Source organism: Heteronotia binoei, chromosome 1 (assembly GCF_032191835.1).
Source record: "Heteronotia binoei isolate CCM8104 ecotype False Entrance Well chromosome 1, APGP_CSIRO_Hbin_v1, whole genome shotgun sequence".
NCBI lineage: Eukaryota > Metazoa > Chordata > Lepidosauria > Squamata > Gekkonidae > Heteronotia > Heteronotia binoei.
Window position 1 is genome coordinate 268,365,891 of NC_083223.1, and position 17,773 is coordinate 268,383,663.

Genomic DNA, 17,773 nt, shown 5'->3' on the forward strand with positions numbered 1-17,773 from the left:
TTTAAAACGAAGACGGAAAAACAGAACATCGGAAGCAACCAATAAAAGCGCACCCGCACACGAAGCCAGCCTCCCATATCTACACACCCATGCGATGTAGCGGTTAAGCGCGCGGATGGTTATCTGGGACACCAGGGTTTGTTTATTACTTCGTATTTGTATCCCGCTGTCTCCGCAAACGGACTCAGGGCAGCTAACAGGCCAAACGGCATCTAAAGCAAATACGTCGTTATAAACGCGACCGTTACAAGAACGCTGGGCATAAAAACTCTGCAGCGCTGTGTACTTCAGTGTAAAAAAACAGGTGAGCTCTCGAAAAGTTCTTCCGTTATTTCGTAATATTTGATTCCCCACTCCTCCGCTTGCAGCTGCTGGAATGGCCTTGGGTTAGCCGTAGCTCTCGCGCAAGAGGTGTCCTTGAAAGGACAGATGCTGTCTCAGCCCCACCTAATTCACGGGGTGTCTGTTGTAAAGGGAGGTGGCTAGAGATCCAGCCAGCCCAAGCAGGCCTCGCTCGCCTGGGGCTCTCCTGGGCCACCCTCCCCAGTCAAAAGGCCAGCAAGCCACCCGCTGCCCAAAATCACATAAGAAGTGGAGAAAGAGTGGCGTGGGCTTCTCCAGGGGTTAATGAAGGCTGCTGGGGGTGTGGCAAAGCTCCTGGTGGCTGGCTGGCTGGCTGCCCGCTCTCCTAATCCAGGGATCGTTATGCGACTGCACCTCCTATTCAATGGACAAGGTAGGTGGGGAGGAGTGGGGGGCGTCAGATAGGTTCAGGAGCTGTGCATGCGAAACAGCCTCTTTGACTGTATGTGCATTAGGGTCTAGGATCCTGTATCTCTTCCACCAGTAGCATAGCCCACCAGTATACCAAGTTCTGCTCTGGGGTCAAGTTTTCCCCTTTTCTCCTTTGGCACATATGCATATGCTTTAGAACCGAATGGTCTTAAATGCTTTAAACCTGGCCGTTTCCCATACCAAATCTCAAATGGTGATCAACCTGTGACTCTGGAAGGCACTCTGTGATGCAGCTATACAGCAGTAGTCACAGCTTCAGCCCATATATAGTTGGGTAGCCCGGATCGTATTAGCATAGAAGGAGCCATTTCTTGAACGGTCTTTCTTCCTTTAGGTTTTCGTCAGCAGCTCCTCAGAACTGAGCCTCCACCTCGGTCCCAAAGGCTACTTAACCAACACTCCAAACGCCTCCGAATTCCGGGTTTTCATCGCCACAAGCAGCACAGGGACAACCCTTCGAGGTAGGGACTTCCCCCACCCCGTCTTCTCCTTGCTGCAAACGTTGATGCCAGAGAAGGGGGAAACATCCATCCATCTTGGCCTGACGATTGCCAGCCCCTTCTTCCACCTGGAGAGCCGTGACTCCCCCCCTGCCTAAAGATGACAGAAAGGCCTGGGAATGGGGAGGGAGAGGCTGCTGACCACTTTGGCCTGCCAGGGGATTGTATTTTTTCCCCGTTTTGAATTTTCGTTCCGTTTTTGTTGTAATGGGTGTGAGGACGTTTTGGTGCATTTGAATTTTAATCTTGAATTTGATGTCCGTAAGCCGTTCTGAGCTTGCATTCCAGGCAGGGCTGGCCCCACCCCTAAGCAAAGCAGGCAATCGCCTAGGGCGCCAGCCTTCTCGGGGCATTGAATTGGGCACCCACCTGTGTGACAGTGATGTTATCAGTGTGAGGAGGGGTGCCCGAAGTTAGTCTTGCCTGGGGTGCCAGACAGTCTAGAACTGGCATAATATAAGAGCCACACGTAATACAGTTCAGATGTTTGAGAGCCGCAAGACGTGAACGGCAGACGTTTGAGAGCCACGAGGGAAGGAGGGAGGGAAGGGAGGCAGGCAGGCAAATAGATGGGAGAGGGGGCAAGGAAGCAACTTTCACTTAAATACCTTCTCCAAGCCGGCCAATGGGATGGGGGTTGGGCTTAGCCACAAAAAATGCATGAAAGAGACACAGTTTGGCCGCCCCTGGTCTAGAGCCAGCCGTGGTCCCAGGAGAAAAGTGGCAGATAAATATACAGGAAGAAGTAAGGCCTGTAAAGCTTTCTGCGGGTTATCAGAGAGGCAAAGACAGGATGAGGATAAGCCCTGCAGCAGCCCCAAGGGATGAATTTTAAACTTTTAAAAAGTTATCTGTTTCTGTCCTCTTAAAAATGGAAATGTTTGCTTCCTTCCTTCGTACTCCACCTTTCTTGCGCAGGCTCAGGGGAGGGGGCAGGGAGGGATGCTAACTGCGCTTCGGCACACGGGATGCCTCGTTTTCAGAGGCGCAGCAGTTCAGTGCTGAATCGTGTTTGGGTCCAGGTTATCATTGCCTGATGAGAAAGAGAGAGAGAGTGCTGAAGGGATTCCATTTTGCCAGTCCTTCAGTCCGAGTGCCCGGGGTTTCTGCCTCTTCCTCTCCTCTCAGGTCCTTGCACTTCTCTTCAGCTTCAAGCGATCAGGGACAGGCTTTCCCCAGAATCTCATCTGATTTGCCAAGTGGACTTTCTCAAGAACATCCCAGACGTTGCGGCAAGCAAGGTTTTCCACGTTCAGCCAGAGTTCTACACCGACAAAGGTGGGCACACAATATATCTTGCGCTAGATACCGCAGGTCCACTCAGCCAGCAGTGGTGATGGTCTCTGCTGACAGAAGGGCTTTTTGTATCAGGGTAGGCATTGGTGTTAGCAGAATCCACTCCAGTTTGGAGTAGCGGTTAAGAGCGTGGACTCTAATCTGGGAGAACCGGGTTTGATTCCCCACTTCTGCACTTGCAGCTGCTGATGTGACCTTGAGTCAATCACAAGTTCTCACAGAGCTCTCTCAGCCCCACCTACCTTGCAGAGTGTCTGTTGTGAGGAAGAGGAAGGGAAAGGCGATCGTAGGTGCTCTGAGATGCCGAGTAAAGGGCGGGGTATAAATAATAGTCTCCTCCTCCAGTATGGTGTAGTGGTGAAGTGTGCGGACTCTTATCTGGGAACTGGGTTTGATTCCCCACTCCTCCACTTGCACCTGCTGGAATGGCCTTGGGTCAGCCATAGCTCTGGCAGAGGTTGTCCTTGAAAGGGCAGCTGCTGTGAGAGCCCTCTCAGCCCCACCCACATCACAGGGTGTCTGTTGTGGGGGAGGAAGGTAAAGGAAATTGTGAGCCACCCTGAGACTCTTTGGAGTGGAGGGCGGGATATAAACCCAATATCATCTTCTTCTTCTGGGAGAACTGGGTTTGATTCCCCACTCCTTCACTTGCACCTGCTGGCATGGCCTTGGGTCAGCCATAGCTATGGCAGAGGTTGTCCTTGAAAGGGCAGCTGCTGTGAGATCCCTCTCAGCCCCACCCACCTCACAGGGTGTCTGTTGTGGGGGAAGGAAGATAAAGGAGATTGTGAGCCACTCTGAGACTCTTCGGAATGGAGGCTGGGATATAAATCCAATATCTTCATCTACCTCACAGGGTGTCTGTTGTGGGGGAGGAAGGGAAAGGAGATTGTGAGCTGCTCTGAGACTCTTCAGAGTGGAGGGCGAGATACAAATCCAATATCTTAATCTACCTCACAGGGTGTCTGTTGTGGGGGAGGAAGGTAAAGGAGATTGTGAGCCGCTCTGAGACTCTTCGGAGTGGAGGGCGGGATATAAATCCAATATCTTCATCTACCTCACAGGGTGTCTGTTGCGGGGGAGGAAGGCAAAGGAGATTGTGAGCCGCTCTGAGACTCTTCGGAGTGGAGGGCGGGATATAAATCCAATATCTTCATCTACCTCACAGGGTGTCTGTTGTGGGGGAGGAAGGTAAAGGAGATTGTGAGCCGCTCTGAGACTCTTCGGAGTGGAGGGCGGGATATAAATCCAATATCTTCATCTACCTCACAGGGTGTCTGTTGTGGGGGAGGAAGGTAAAGGAGATTGTGAGCCGTTCTGAGACTCTTCGGAGTGGAGGGCAGGATATAAATCCAATATCATCTTCTTCTTCTTCTCTACCTGTTCCTCCCCTGGACTGTGAGAACGACACCGATTGCAACAGAGGGCACAGATCTTTTCCCCTTTCTGTTTTCCAGCTTTACAAAGCTGACTACACAAAATCAAAACCACCCTACTGCATGGCAAGCCCATGGACTGGATGGGCCATTGGCCTGATCCAACATGGCTTCCCTTATGTTCTTAAGCTAAGCGGCCAAGTCCTTGGATGGGCGACCTCCAAGCAACACCAGGGTTGTGACACGGAGCAGGCAGTGGCAAACCACCGCCGAATGTCTCTTGCCTTGAAACCCCTGTGGGGTCGCCTTAAGTTGGCTGTGCCTCGATGGCGAGAAAAGAAAAACCTGCAATCAGAAACCAAAAGTAGCAAAGGCGCCTTTTGGAGTCCGACCGCAGTTAATCATCGCAGGCCATTTTGATCGTTCACTGCCGCTAACCGATAGGCATCTCTGGCGATTCCCCCACCCCATTCACAATCACTCCGGGATCCCTCCTGTCCCCCGCCAAGGTCTCTACGGCTGCACCGTAACGGCTAAACCCCAGCCAGAGGAGGACCTGCTGGTGCTGAGCACAGCCGAAGCCTCGGTGTATGTGACCGCCTCCCTCCGCAGCGAGCAGAGCCAAGAGGTGGCGCTAGGAGTCCTCGTCCCCTTCTTCCCCGCCTTTTACGTCAATCAGTCAGAAGTCGTCTTCAGCAGCTGGCAGCTGAGCAGCGAGATCCTAGTGCTGGGCGCTAGGAGGGTGACGGAAAAGATAGAGGTACGTTGGAAGCCTGCGGGACGAACGCATGCACCTGCTACAACTGGGGAGTCAGACCTGCAGCCTGGGGGCTGAATCAGGCCCCCGAGCAACTGGCTGTCATCTGCTTCCTTTTCTCTCTCTCTTGATTCCTTCTGCATCACAGCTTGCTTTGGTAGGCTTGCTCAATGACACGGGAGCTACAGAGCAAAGCCTCTATTTTCTCCATCGGCTGAGGCTCCTCTCTTGGGGAGGAAGGGGGGGAGGGAGAGCTTGCTTTGCCAGGCTCTCTCAATCGCACAGCAGAGCTACTGTGCCAAGCCTCTCTTCCTTCTGTTTGCTGAGGCTCCTCCCCCTCCTGGTCCCCAGGGGACGGAAGGAAAGAGCCAGAGCTTCCTTTGCCCAGTTCCCTTGATCCCATGGGAGAGATACAAGGAAAATTAAGTTCAACAACTGCTAATGTTTAAGCATGTTTTAATTTTTGTTTTTAAACATCTTAATTGTGTTTGTCTGCGTCCTTTCTAAAGTTTATATATCTGCTACCTAATCTTAAATAGGTACACGCAGGGCCCGGACCAACAAGGTTTCATTTATGTCAGATCCGACCCCCATAACAAATGAGTTTGACACCCCTGCACTAGAGATTCGGGGCCCTCCCTTTTTTCAGATTCAGCCCGTGTTTAAAATAAAAAGTATAACTGAGATCAACGTGACCGGGAGGGAGCAGGAAAAATGGAGAGAAGGCCCTGGTCCCGAGATTGACAGTCCAGACCGCAAAGGACAAGTTCACCCCTCCCTGAGTCGGTTGTTATCTGAGCAGCCCCAGCCAGGTCACCCCCTTGTCCCCAATGTATTTGTTTATTACTTATTTATGACATTAGATTTATATCCCGCCCATTCTACAAAGACTCAAGGCAGCTCACAACATAAGATAAACAGTGTTAAAACTGCGTTAAAACAGTAAAAGAGTAAAACAATCAGATAAAATGCTGCTCCTTCAGCTATTTGGGCAGGATCATGTCGTATTTTCCTTTCTCCAGTCGGTACTAATGCGAGATAGATCCAGGTGAGGCGGCAGCCCTCTCCCGTTCAGATGTCACACGCCATCCGAAACAGTTCAGCCTTGCAGGCCCTGCAGAACTGCAGGAAGTCCCGCAAGGCCCCGATGGCTTCTGGGAGGGAGTTCCAGATTATCGGGGCTGCCACCGAGAAGGCTCTCGCTCTGGTGGAATTTAGCCTAGCAGCGTCTTTTAGGCCAGGGACGACCGAAAGATTTTGAGAACTCCATCAAAGCGCTCTGTGGGGAACATGTGGGGCAAGGCGGTCCCGCAGATAGCTAGGTCCCCTAGGCCATATAAGGCTTTGAAGTTTAATGCCAGGACCTTGAAATGGTTTCAGTAGGCAACAGCAGCCAGTGCAGCGGCCTCAGCACAGGTTGGATGTGCTTCTGCCGGGGATGCTGTAGCCGCAGGAAGGAGGGGCTCAGGTCTCCAGGGCAATCCTCAGGACTGACAGGTGTGGCCCAGTTCCTGGCTGACAGACCACCGGTTGGTCCATTTGCTCCACATCCACTATTTGGTTCAGATCTCCATTTTGAATAAACACACACATAGGCAGGGCTTTTTGTTGTAGCAGGAACTCCTTTGCATCTTAGGCCACACACCCCTGATGTAGCCAGTCCTCCAGCTTACAGTAGGCCCTGTACTAAGAACCCTGTGAGGTCTCGGAGGATTGGCTACATCGGGGGGGCATGGCCTAATAGGCAAAGGAGTTCCTGCTACAAAAAAAAGCCCAGTTCATAGGAATCCTAGTCTAGGATTCAGGAAGGCGGGGGAAAAGGACATCCAGGTGCTGGGAGCCGGACATTACATTGAACCAGTTTTGAGTTAAGGTTTCCCCCAAATAGGCACCCAGGGGCACCATAAGGAGCTAAGAAAATTCCTTCCTAGCTGTGTTTTCATGCATCAGAGGCTCGCTTCAGCAGATGTATTTGCATTAAAGGCTGCAAATAACCACAGGAGGAAGGAGGGGAGAGATGTTATAAAGAGGAAGACAGTTAAACGAGATCTGAACAAGAGTAGCCAGTGCGTTCAGAGTAGGTGAGAACAACTTGCACCTGCTGGGATGGCCTTAGGTCAGCCATAGCTCCCGCAGAGGTTGTCCTTGAAAGGGCAGCTGCCGTGAGAGCCCTCTCAGCCCCACCCACCTCACAGGGTGTCTGTTGCGGGGGGGGGGGAGAAGATATAGGAGATTGTAAGCCGCTCTGAGTCTCTGATTCGGAGAGAAGGGTGGGGTATAAATCTGCAGTCGTCAGTCTTCATTGCTGACCTAAGAGCAGCAGTCCTCAAAAGAAAAAAAGAAGCTTCAAGGGGAGATTACAATGTGAGATTGCAGAATTTGAGTCCATTCACAAATTCAGAACTATGGTCCCTGCCCCCACCCCCCGTCCCAGGATCTAATAGTGACCTAAGATTCTTATCTCACTGTAGATTCTGATTTTCTGCCCCATGGCATTTCTCTCTTGCTCTAATGAAGCTGGTTGCATTTTGCATGGCATATCTCTGCATCTTGACAAACCTCTGCTTGATCTAACAACTAAAATGCAACTATTATGATTCTCCTGGCAACAGATTTTGGAGGCTGCAGAGGTGGGGTTGCCAATCCCCAGGTGGGGGCAGGGGATCCCCTGGTTTGGAGGCCCTTCCGCCCCCCCCCCCCCTGCTTTAGGGTCATCAGAAAGCAGGGAGGGAGAGAGAGAAATCTCTGCTGGGCACTCCATGATTCCCTATGGAGACCAATTCCCATAGGGTATAATGGAGAATTGATCTGTGGGTAACTGGGGCTGGTAGGGGGGCTGTTTGTTGAGGTAGAGGCACCACATTTTCAGCACAGCATCCTATGCCTCTTCCCCAAATACCCTCCAATTTACAAAAGGATTGGACCTTTTATGAGCCCCCGAAACAGTGCCCCTATCCTTCATCATTTCCAATGGAGGGGAGACATTTAAAAGGTGTGCTGCCCTTTAACTGTGATGGCCAGAACTCCCTTCAGAGTTCAGTTATGCTTGTCACACCCTTGCTCCCGGCTCCACCCCCAAAGTCCCCAGATGTTTCTTAGGCTTGGTGACCCTATGTGGGGATAGAATGCTTAGCCTGTACCTGAAAGACCCTCCCAAGTCAGGGGTGGCCAAACTTGCTTAACATAAGAGCCTCATAGAATAAATGTCAGATGTCTGAGAGCCGCAAGACATGAACAGATGTTTGAGAGCTGTGAGGCAAGGGAAGAAGGCCAATAGACGGGGGTGAGAGGAGGGAGAGGGAGGTGGGAAGAAAGCAACTTCAACTCTAAATGCATTCTCCAAGCTGCCAGCTGGCTAGGTTGTAGAAGGGATTTAAAGAGACAAATGCCTTCTCCAAGCCAAGATAGGGCGCTGGGGGCTTTGAGAGCCACACGATGTGTGTGAAAGAGCCACATGGGGCTCCCGAGCCGCAGTTTGGCCCCCCCTGCTCCAAGTCTAACATTCCTATGCAAACCTCAGAATGTATTCCAAGGAGATAATTTGCTTGAGACCGTTGCGTGCAGCTATCAAGGCGGAGTCTCCTCCTCCACGCCAGCTCCAAGCCCCTCCTTGGTTTCTGCTGCAGTATACAACTTAGCGGAGCTTTGGTGCTTCCGTGCTCCGCTCCCGTTGGCTGAATCAGCTTTTGCTCTCCGCTTGCCAAGGTCCAGCCCAGTTCCCCAGTCATCGAAGTGGACAAGCCCTTCCACCTGCCAGACAAGCCCGGGCATGTTCTGTTCTCCGTCAGCGTGGTCAACCTGACGTCTCTCCAGCAGATGGCAGCACCCATCTTCATCAACCTCTCCTGCAGCCTGACAAGCCAGAGGGCTGCTGTGCTGGTGCGGGTGCCACCGGGGAAGTATTTACTGGGTAAGCAGGGCCCGACTCTCGGGCTGTGACGCTGTGCTATAAAATTCCCCATCAAGAACAAAGCCCTGCTTTATGCTTTTTGCCAGGCAGAGAGAGTGTGAGAGGAGAAAATGCAGCATCAACCAGAATAGTGTTCAGGTTTGTCAATAGGACACAATAGTCTTGTTTTTGAGCTTTTGTGAGTCACAGCTCACTTCTTGTTAGTGGTTCACAAAAGCTTATCCCCCACCAGCGTTCCCTGAGAGTTAGCGTGAGCTAGCTCACAGATTTTTAACCTCCAGCTCACAGATTTTTTTGCCTTAGCTCGGGAAAAATGGCCCCAGAGCAAACTCATTGATGCCATAGCTCACAACTTTAATACCAGAAGCTCACAAAGTTGAATTTTCACTCACAAGACTCTGCAGCTTGGAGGGAACGTTGTCCCCCACCACAAACGTCATTAATCTTTAAGATGCTACTGGACTCTGTCTCTTTTCTGCTGCTACAGACTATCTTCCGCTCTTGTTGGTTATCACCCAAGGGTGTTTAAAAAAACACAAAACCCCTCTCTCTGGCCCATCTAGGTCAGTGTGCTGAAGCTGGAATTGTCAGTCATCTGGTCGGCTCCTACCAGGTCCTCCTCTTCACCATCTTCGCTATCCTAGCATCTACCTCTGTCATCTTTCTCAGTAAGTAGTAGATGTGTGAACTTTATTCAGGGAGATGGGTAAGAACCTGGGGGCGGGGGAGGCTTTGCTTCAAACGATTACCAGACTTGGAACCAACAACGATGTGTCTATTGTTTAGATTTGAGGGGTGGGGAATCACATATTAGCTGCAATACTGGGGGTGGGGGGTGTTTACTGGTCTTACAGGATACTTAAGGACTCCTGAGGTAGCAGAAAGCTTTTTCTCCCCTTCCTAAATACAAAACTCCAGGGCATCCAATGAAGCTGATGAGCAGTAGGTTCAGGACAGACAAAAGGAAATCCTACTTTAGATATAGATTCATGGAGGATCCATCTATCAGCCATGGTGACTGAGGGGAACCTTCATGGAGGATCCATCTATCAGCCATGGTGACTGAGGGGAACCTTCATGGAGGATCCATCTATCAGCCATGGTGACTGAGGGGAACCTTCATGGAGGATCCATCCATCAGCCATGGTGACTGAGGGGAACCTTCACATTTAAAAGCACTAAACCTTTGTCCTGTTCTTGACCCTCCAGAGAAATGGGTTGGCCACTATGCGAGACAGTATGCTGGTTTGATCCGGTTGGCTCTTCATATGTTCTTGTGAATATTAATGCACCATGAAGCAAGTATTAACTGGCAGAACATTCAGCTCCATATCAGAGCTGGACATAATCAGGGTACCAGGATGTACCCATTTAGCACATTTTTGCTGTCACTGAGCGTATCCTAGCTCTGCTGCAACTTCATTTCTAATAAAGCTCCCCGTGAGGCCCATTGTCCTGACCCGGCTAGCCCGATCTCATCAGATCTGAGAAGCCAAGCAAGGTCAGCCCTGGTCAGTATCCAGATGGGAGACGATCAAGTTCATGAGGCCTTGAAAAGCCTGAGGGGGTCACTATAAGTCAGCTGAAACTTGATGGCAAAAATAAGGTTCCTGCTGCCATAAATCGTAAAGGTTAGAGTGGGGCCTCATCCTGATGCGATGATTTCCTCCCTTGCAGCTTATAACGCTTTTCTGACAAGAATCCAAACTGTGCCCCTGGTGTATGTTCCCACCTCGACGCTACAGACAGGTGAGTGCAGCTAAAGGCTTCCTGCAGCCAGAGGTGCCGTCTCACGTCAGCTCCGGGAACATCCCAACCCGAGCAGGACAGATCAGTGGCATCTAACCCGGTGGCGGACTTTCCTGAGGTTCGTCTAAATAATCCCAAGGAAAGCCAAAAAGTTTAAGAAAACCCCCAATTTTTATCCCCAATCCTCAGCATTCAGTTTTGTCACCCAAAACCCAGCACAGTTGGAACTGCGAGGTGAAACCTTGCTTCTTGAATAACGTCTGAAGTTCATGCGCAGCAGAGGAAAGCCTCAGGCCTCCCTTCTGCATCTGGCTTTTGCTCACCCACATCTGAATTTTGCTCTCGAAACCCGCCTCAAGCACAAGTTAGCTACCCCAAATGCTTGGCACCCAGCCTGTGCTCTCTTTGGGTCCCCCCCCCACCAGGCTAGGAAAGGAAAGGTCCCCTGTGCAAGCACCAGTCGTTTCAGACTCTGGGGTGACGTTGCTTTCACAACGTTTTCACGGCAGAATTTTTACGGGGTGGTTTGCCATTGCCTTCCCCAGTCAGCTACGCTTTCCCCCCAGCAAGCTGGGTACTCATTTGACCGGCCTCAGAAGAATGGAAGGCTGAGTCAACCTGCAGCCAGCTACCTGAACCAGCTTCCGCTGGGATTGAACTCAGGTCATGAGCAGAGGGCTCTGACTGCAGTACTGCAGCTTTACCACTTGCGCCACGGGCCCCCTGCTGACACACACCTAAAATAGGCACCTTTTCCCCTGCCGCTGAAGTAACCTCTCATCACATTTAGGAAAGCAAATTTGGTGCTTAAACAGACTCCAACTCAATTTAACCTGCTCTAGCTCCACCTCCTTCCCTGTATTCAAGAAGGTCTTCCAAACTGTTCTCTCTCCCTCTCCTCCTTCCAGCATACGGCTATCCTCAATATCACGGGCAGCCTCAGCACACCAGCGCAAGGAACAGGACCCAGGCCTGGCTGTGGAACATCAGGAGATGAAGCACCTCGGGCACCATGTGAAGAGTAAAGCGATGAAGCTAGCGGCTGGTCTGGCCTCCTTCTTAATCAACGGCAGCCACTTCCTCGGTGTTGAGGGAACGCAGCAGCCTCTGCGCAATAAGCCTGCCGCATTTTACTCCTACAGAGGGTGGGAAATCTCTTTACCCTTAAATTGCAGAGGGTGTTTTGTTGATAGCCCCCTGTCCATTGTTTCAAGGAGCCACGGCTCTCAAAAGCCCATCACCTGTAGATGTTTTAGCCCCAACATATGAAGCTGCCTTCTACAGAATCAGACCCTAGGTCCATCCAAGTCAGTATTGTCTGCTCAGACTAGCAGCGGCTCTCCAGGGTCTCCAGCTGAGGTTTTTCACACCTATTTGCCTGGACCCTTTTTAGTTGGAGATGCCGGGGATTGAACCTGGGACCTTCTTACCAGGTAGAAGCTCTACCGCTGAGCCAACGTCCCTCCCATCTCACTCCAGAGCAGCTCCCAGCAGTTCTGCTCACTGTCAAGAACCCATCCTTGAACTCGCAGGCGACTCCCAGGTAACACACACACAGCAGACTGAGTTTTTATCCAAAATTTATTGAGTCAAATGGGTGAGGCTACAAGGACAGTGCGCGTTTCCTCCTCGTATGCCATCGCGAGCGGCTGAAGCCTCAGGGGCTACCCAGCTGCAGCCTGCGTTTCTCGCATCCCCTGAATGGCATTCTTGAGCCTTCGGCCCTCGAGCCGGCAACTGTGCGCGTAGCCCCACCCATCCGGGACAACCAGCTGCTGAAATCTAATGCTGCTTTCGCCTGAAGGAGCATCCTAGAAAGGGAAAAAGGACAGGCCGTGAGACAAAGGCAGCCCAGACAAAAGACAAGAACTGCATGTGCATTCGGAAGCCGCTTGTGGAACACACGCAGCCTGCCAAAAGCAGCGATACCTCATCACCATTTAAGCCAAAAAGTGAGAGCACAACAGTTATCCATCACACACACAGATGCCTTATACTGCATGTCAACACTAGTGTTGTCTACTCATGATTGGTACAAGATCTCCAACGTTACAGTCACCACCTACCGCTTGGCCCTTTTCAATTAGAAATGCTGGGAAATGGAAGCTGGGACCTTCCGCATGCTAAGCTCCAGCCCCTACTTCCATGGCCACTGGGTCTCAGGTCAGGTCTTTCACATCACCTACTGCCTGGCTCTCTTTAACCGCAGATGCTGGAGACTGAACCTGAGACCTTTTGTATGCCAAGCAGAGGCTCTTCCACTGAGCCACAGCCCCCACTCAGACTGGCAGCAGCTGTCCGGAGTCTCAAACAGGAATCTTTTGCAATACCTACATTCTGGTCTTCACTGACTGAAGATGATGGAGATCAAACTGGGGACCCCCCTGCATGCAAAGCACGTGCTCTGCCACTGAGCAACGGATCCACCCCCAGCAGCCACTAGCCTCACACAGAGAAAGCGACCTAGAAGAATTGCAGATTTATACCCCGCCCTTCTCTCTGAAGCAGAGACTCAGAGCGGCTTACAATCTCCTATATCTTCTCCCCCCACAACAGACACCCTGTGAGGTAAGTGGGACTGAGAGGGCTCTCTCAGCAGCTGCCCTTTCAAGGACAGAGTCTCAGTGTGGCCTACAATCCCCTTTACTTTCCTCCCCCACAACAGACACCCTGTGAGGTGGGTGGGGCTGAGAGAGCTCTTACAAGCAGCTGCCCTTTCAAGGACAACCTCTGCCAGAGCTCTGGCCGACCCGAGGCCATTCCAGCAGGTGCAAGTGGAGGAGTGGGGAATCAAACCCGGTTCTCCCAGATAAGAGTCCGCACACTTCACCACTACACCGAACTGGCTAAACTACCATTTAAGAATTCTCAGTATTATTGTTTTCTAAGGAGCAGCCACATAAAACAGCTGCTTCTCTCGTAGAAGCAAAACAGGGCTCACACCCTGCTTTAGAGCAGATAACAGAAAAACAACAACCCCGACGGCATTTCCCCGGGGGAGACTTGTGTGGGTTCCTGCTCCCATCTGCTCAGCAAACAGGGCTTGGCAGTCAACAGCAAGCAGCTGTGTACTCCCAGAGGCACCAATAAATCCCTCCCCGTCCAGCTCTGCGCACAACGGTTTGTCTTTCCTGCAACCTGAGCCCCTACAACTGGAGGGGGGGGGGAGAATATTTCTCTCTCACAAGTCTCTTTCCAAGTTCTCTCATTCAGACTAAAAATAAAAAGGAGGAAACCTTCCTTTTTATACCATCAATATGTCTGACAAATGTACTACCACAAAAAAAAACCCACTGTAGTGGAGGAGAGAATACACATATAAAAACATTCACTAGACTTAATGCCACACCCTTTATTGCCCCTTCAACCCATCATTATACAAGACCAGGCATGCAGCTCACAAGTCCTTCTTCTCCCCTCGCCCGTTACCTTCTGTCAACCTCGCCTTCCCTCCAGTGGGCTGGCACAGGACAGTTGAGCAGCCGACACAGAGAACCACCGTCTGAGCGTGACTGAACACAGTGGTGATTTTGTAGCAACCTACGAAGAAAGGGGGGAGACAATCCAGCTCAGGTCTGCTTCATGAGAGGAGGAGTGCGTACTGTTCAAATACTGGCAAGCGCAACATCCCTGTCTTCTAGAACTAGGCAGCTGCTGGGATAGCAAGTCAGCCCTGGACAGTCTAAGTTCCCCCCCCCTCCTCTTGCAGCCCCATTTCTTCAAATACCTTGCATGAGCTTCCGTAATAATAATATGGATTTATATCCTGCCCTTCACTCTGAAAGCGGCCCTGTGGCACAGAGTGGTAAAGCAGCAGTACTGTGGCCTTGAACTCTCTGCTCACGACCCGAGTTCGATTCCGGCAGAAGCTGGATTCAGGTAGCCAGCCCAAGGTTGACTCAGCCTTCCATCCTTCCGAGGTTGATCAAATGAGTCCCCAGCTTGCTGGGGGGAAAGCGTAGATGACTGGGGAAGGCAATGGCAAACCACCCCGTAAAAAGTCTGCCGTGAAAACGTTGTGAAAATCACCCCAGAGTCGGAAACGACTGGTGCTTGCACACGGGACCTTTCCTTTCCTTTGAATCTGAGTTTCAGAGCGGCTCACAATCTCCTTTACCTTCCCCCCTCCACAATAAACACCCTTTGAGGTGGGTGGGGCAGAGAGAGCTCTCCCAGAAGCTGCCCTTTCAAGGACAAGAGCTATGGCTGACCCAAAGCCATTCCAGCAGCTGCAAGTGGAGGAGAGGGGAATCAAACCCAGTTATCCCACATAAGAATCCATGCACTTAACCGCTACACCAAACTGGCTCTCAAAAAAATAATAATATAAAAATAAAAGACTGCACATTTCCTATAAAGGGCGCAATGTGCACTGGCACATCTTTCTCTCTGCCCCCAGGCTAAGAGGTGTTCTAAAATCAGCCCCTGGTCCTACCTGCATCCCTGTCCAGACCCCTCCAACTCCAAGGCAGCCTCCGAATAACCCGGACTGCGTGACCCACCCCTTTCTCATAATCCCAGCACAGCAACATCGCATGAGCTTCAAACCCAAATTTCTGTCCCCAAAGCAGCAAGGAGGCTGGTAAGGGCCTTCAACGCCGCCTCCTCCTCCCTCTTCACCTGGACATTTCACATCCATGAAGTAAGAGTTGGGGCTCTGAACCAAACGCTTCTTCTTATGCTTCCTCTTCTCCTCCTCGGGGGAGGGATGCAGGAGATCCTTTGCCAGCTGCAAGGACAAAGGGCAAAGTAAACACACAGAGCTAGAGAGTTCTAAGGAAGCAGGTGATTCAGCCACGCTGGACCCAGGTCAAGAAAGCCAAAGACGGCAGCTTGCCAACATGGTTCCAGACCGCCAGCAGGACGTAGCAGGTGAAAGAGCAAAGCTCCGCTTCAAAGGAGTCCAAATCTCCCCCTCGGCTGCAGACGACATTCGGAACGTCAACATCTCTCCTTCCCCAGCCCCATTTGCAATACAAGATGCCCCCTGCCTACCTTACAGGGCCACTGCAACAAGATGATGATGATATCGGGTTCATAGCCCACTCCCGAGTCTCAGAGTGGCTCAAAATCTCCTTTCCTTTCCTCCCCCCACAACAGACACCCTGTGAGGTAGGTGGGGCTGAGAGAGCTCTGACAGAAGCTGCCCTTTCAAGGACAGAGCCTCAGAGCGGCTCACAATCTCCTTTATCTTCTTCCCCCACACCAGACACCCTGTGAGGTGGGTGGGGTGAGAGAGCTCTCACAGCAGCTGCCCTTTCAAGGACAGAGCCTCAGAGCGGCTCACAATCTCCTTTATCTTCTTCCCCCACACCAGACACCCTGTGAGGTGGGTGGGGCTGGAGAGGGCTCTCACAGCAGCTGCCCTTTCAAGGACAACCTCTGCCAGAGCTATGGCTGACCCAAGGCCATTCCAGTAGTTGCAAATGGAGGAGTGGGGAATCAAACCCGGTTCTCCCAGATAAGAGTGCTATGGCTGACCCAAGGCCATTCCAGCAGCTGCAAGTGCGGAATCGAACCCGGTTCTCCCAGATAAGAGTGCGCACTTAAACCACTACAAGTGCCAAGATTAAGGTCTGCAAAGGCTTAAAAAGATCTTTCTAGAACGGCCACAAACCATTAGGCCGGCATCCAGCACGGGCATCCTCCACGAGGCGCAGCAGTAAAAGACAACCCCCTCCCCCAGCAAAATATATATATGTTCTTAACCCAGGGGTTGGTGTTTTTTTTGGTCGTTTAATTGGCAACGGCCGTTCTTTGCAATCGCCGCAAAAACACCGAACCGCCAGGGGAGAAAAAGACGTCTAACCAAAAGGAAGCCCAGGAAGGGGGAGAGGCAGTCCCTCTCGCCTCCCCTCCCCTCCCCGTCCGCCATTTTGAGCCTCGCGTCCCCGCGCGAGGGGGGTGGAGAAGCCCAGCTGCGTCCGAGGCGAGCCAGGGCGGCCCCCCTTCCTTCCTTCCCTCCTCCCGCGAAGTCCCGAGGCGGGGGCCTCCCGCGACCTCCCCTCCCGCTGCCGCGCCAGGCCCGAGGCGGACTCACAGGCATGTTCGCGTGGAGGCAGCTACGGCCGAAAAGGAGTCAGACCGGAAAGAGAGGGCACTATATCCGCTCCGGGGTTTCCCGCACGGGCGGAAGCCGAACTCAAAAGAGGCGGGCCCAATTAGCGCTCGTGGGAGACTTCGGGACGCCATTTTGGGAAGGGAGCCCCCGTGACTCAAACGGCGCACGCGCGGTCCGGGTGTGCTGCCATGCTAGGAAGGTCGCAACTCTGCATCCCTTGAGGCCGAGGAAGCCATGTTGGGAAGGGCGACCCTTTCCCTTTCGGGCCTCCATTTTAAGGCTTTACAAGAGCTGGCGGGGGAGGTATGAGTGACTAGGGTTGCCAAGTCCAATTCAATAAATATCTGGGGACTTTGGGGGTGGAGCCAGGAGCCTTTGGGGGTGGAGTCAGGAGACACTGAGGGCGTCATTGAACTCCAAAGGGAGTTCTGACCATCACATTTAAAAGGGCCACACACCTTTTTAAAATGCCTTGCTTCCATAGGAAACAATGAAGGTTAGGGGCACCTTCTTTGGGGGCTCATAGAATTAGGCCCCCTGGTCCAATCTTTTTGAAACTTGGGGGGTATTTTGGGGAGAGGCACCGGATGCTATACTGAAAATTTGGCACCTCTATCTCAAAAGAAAGCTCCATCCCAGAGCCCCAGATACCCATGGATCAATTCTCCATGATTTTATATAAGAATAACTCTCCATAAGGAATAACAGAGTTCCCAGCAGACATTTCCATCCCCACCCCACGCGTTCTGATGACCCTGAAGCGGGGGAGAGTCTCCAATCCGGGGGATCCCCTGCCCCCACCTGTGGATTGGCAACCCTAGACGTGACGTCAGCGCCTTGTTTCGTCATTCTTGGGTGGGGGTTGTGTGAGTTCACTCCGGGGATGTTATTGAGGTGTGGCGGTGTTACGTCAGTGACGTCACATCATTGGGGGTATTAAGAAAGCCTTTTTGCCCGATGACGCCATAGTTGCAAGATGACATCATACTCCCATGTTCTTTTCCAGTCAGCTTGGGATGTTAAAGGCACCTAGGAAAACTCTTCAGCAGGTCTGGGATGGCAATAGTCCTCTTCCTCTCTCTCTTTACAGATCCCCAGTGCAATAATACACTGCCTCTGACCATGGAGGCTCCATTATGCTGTCTTTTGGGACCAAAGTTGGGCATACAACTGTGCAATAAACACATGTCATTTGGGGGAGGGGGCGGTCATATCTGCACCAGGCAGTCCTTTGCCACTTTTGGAGGCAACAAATCCCAACATTAAATCTGTGTTGTATAAGAATGAATGAAACAGAACAACTTTTGAGTCCAGTGGCACCTTTAAATA

The 17,773-nt window shown here is 51.8% G+C and overlaps 2 protein-coding genes across 2 annotated transcripts in view; one reads left to right on the top strand and one right to left on the bottom strand.

Annotated features, from left to right (window-relative positions):
• The window catches only part of NUP210L (nucleoporin 210 like), a 119,595-nt gene extending 108,174 nt beyond the window's left edge, over positions 1-11,421 (top strand). The window contains exons 34-40 of the mRNA XM_060253906.1: positions 1,130-1,256; positions 2,424-2,573; positions 4,477-4,727; positions 8,430-8,634; positions 9,198-9,302; positions 10,312-10,383; positions 11,292-11,421. Of these exons, the coding sequence (XP_060109889.1) occupies positions 1,130-1,256; positions 2,424-2,573; positions 4,477-4,727; positions 8,430-8,634; positions 9,198-9,302; positions 10,312-10,383; positions 11,292-11,380 (999 nt within the window). The 3' untranslated portion in view covers positions 11,381-11,421. The remainder of the gene's footprint in view (positions 1-1,129; positions 1,257-2,423; positions 2,574-4,476; positions 4,728-8,429; positions 8,635-9,197; positions 9,303-10,311; positions 10,384-11,291) is intronic.
• Positions 11,422-11,946: 525 nt separating this feature from the next.
• Positions 11,947-16,692, bottom strand: RPS27 (ribosomal protein S27). The gene is made up of 4 exons (XM_060255622.1): positions 16,424-16,692; positions 15,004-15,112; positions 13,813-13,923; positions 11,947-12,194 (listed from the first exon to the last, which is right to left on the bottom strand). Exons 1-4 carry the CDS (start codon positions 16,427-16,429, stop codon positions 12,166-12,168), a joined length of 255 nt encoding a protein of 84 aa, XP_060111605.1. The 5' UTR covers positions 16,430-16,692; the 3' UTR covers positions 11,947-12,165.
• Positions 16,693-17,773: the final 1,081 nt, after the last annotated feature.

What these genes read in the sequence shown, in the direction of transcription:
- RPS27 (XM_060255622.1), bottom strand. An exon ending in CATGGATGTGAAATGTCCAG is followed by an intron (nt 13,924 to 15,003) that starts GTGAAGAGGGAG and finishes CTTTCTTCGTAG; the next exon opens with GTTGCTACAAAATCACCACT. An exon ending in GAAGGCGAGGTTGACAGAAG is followed by an intron (nt 12,195 to 13,812) that starts GTAACGGGCGAG and finishes TTCCCTTTCTAG; the next exon opens with GATGCTCCTTCAGGCGAAAG.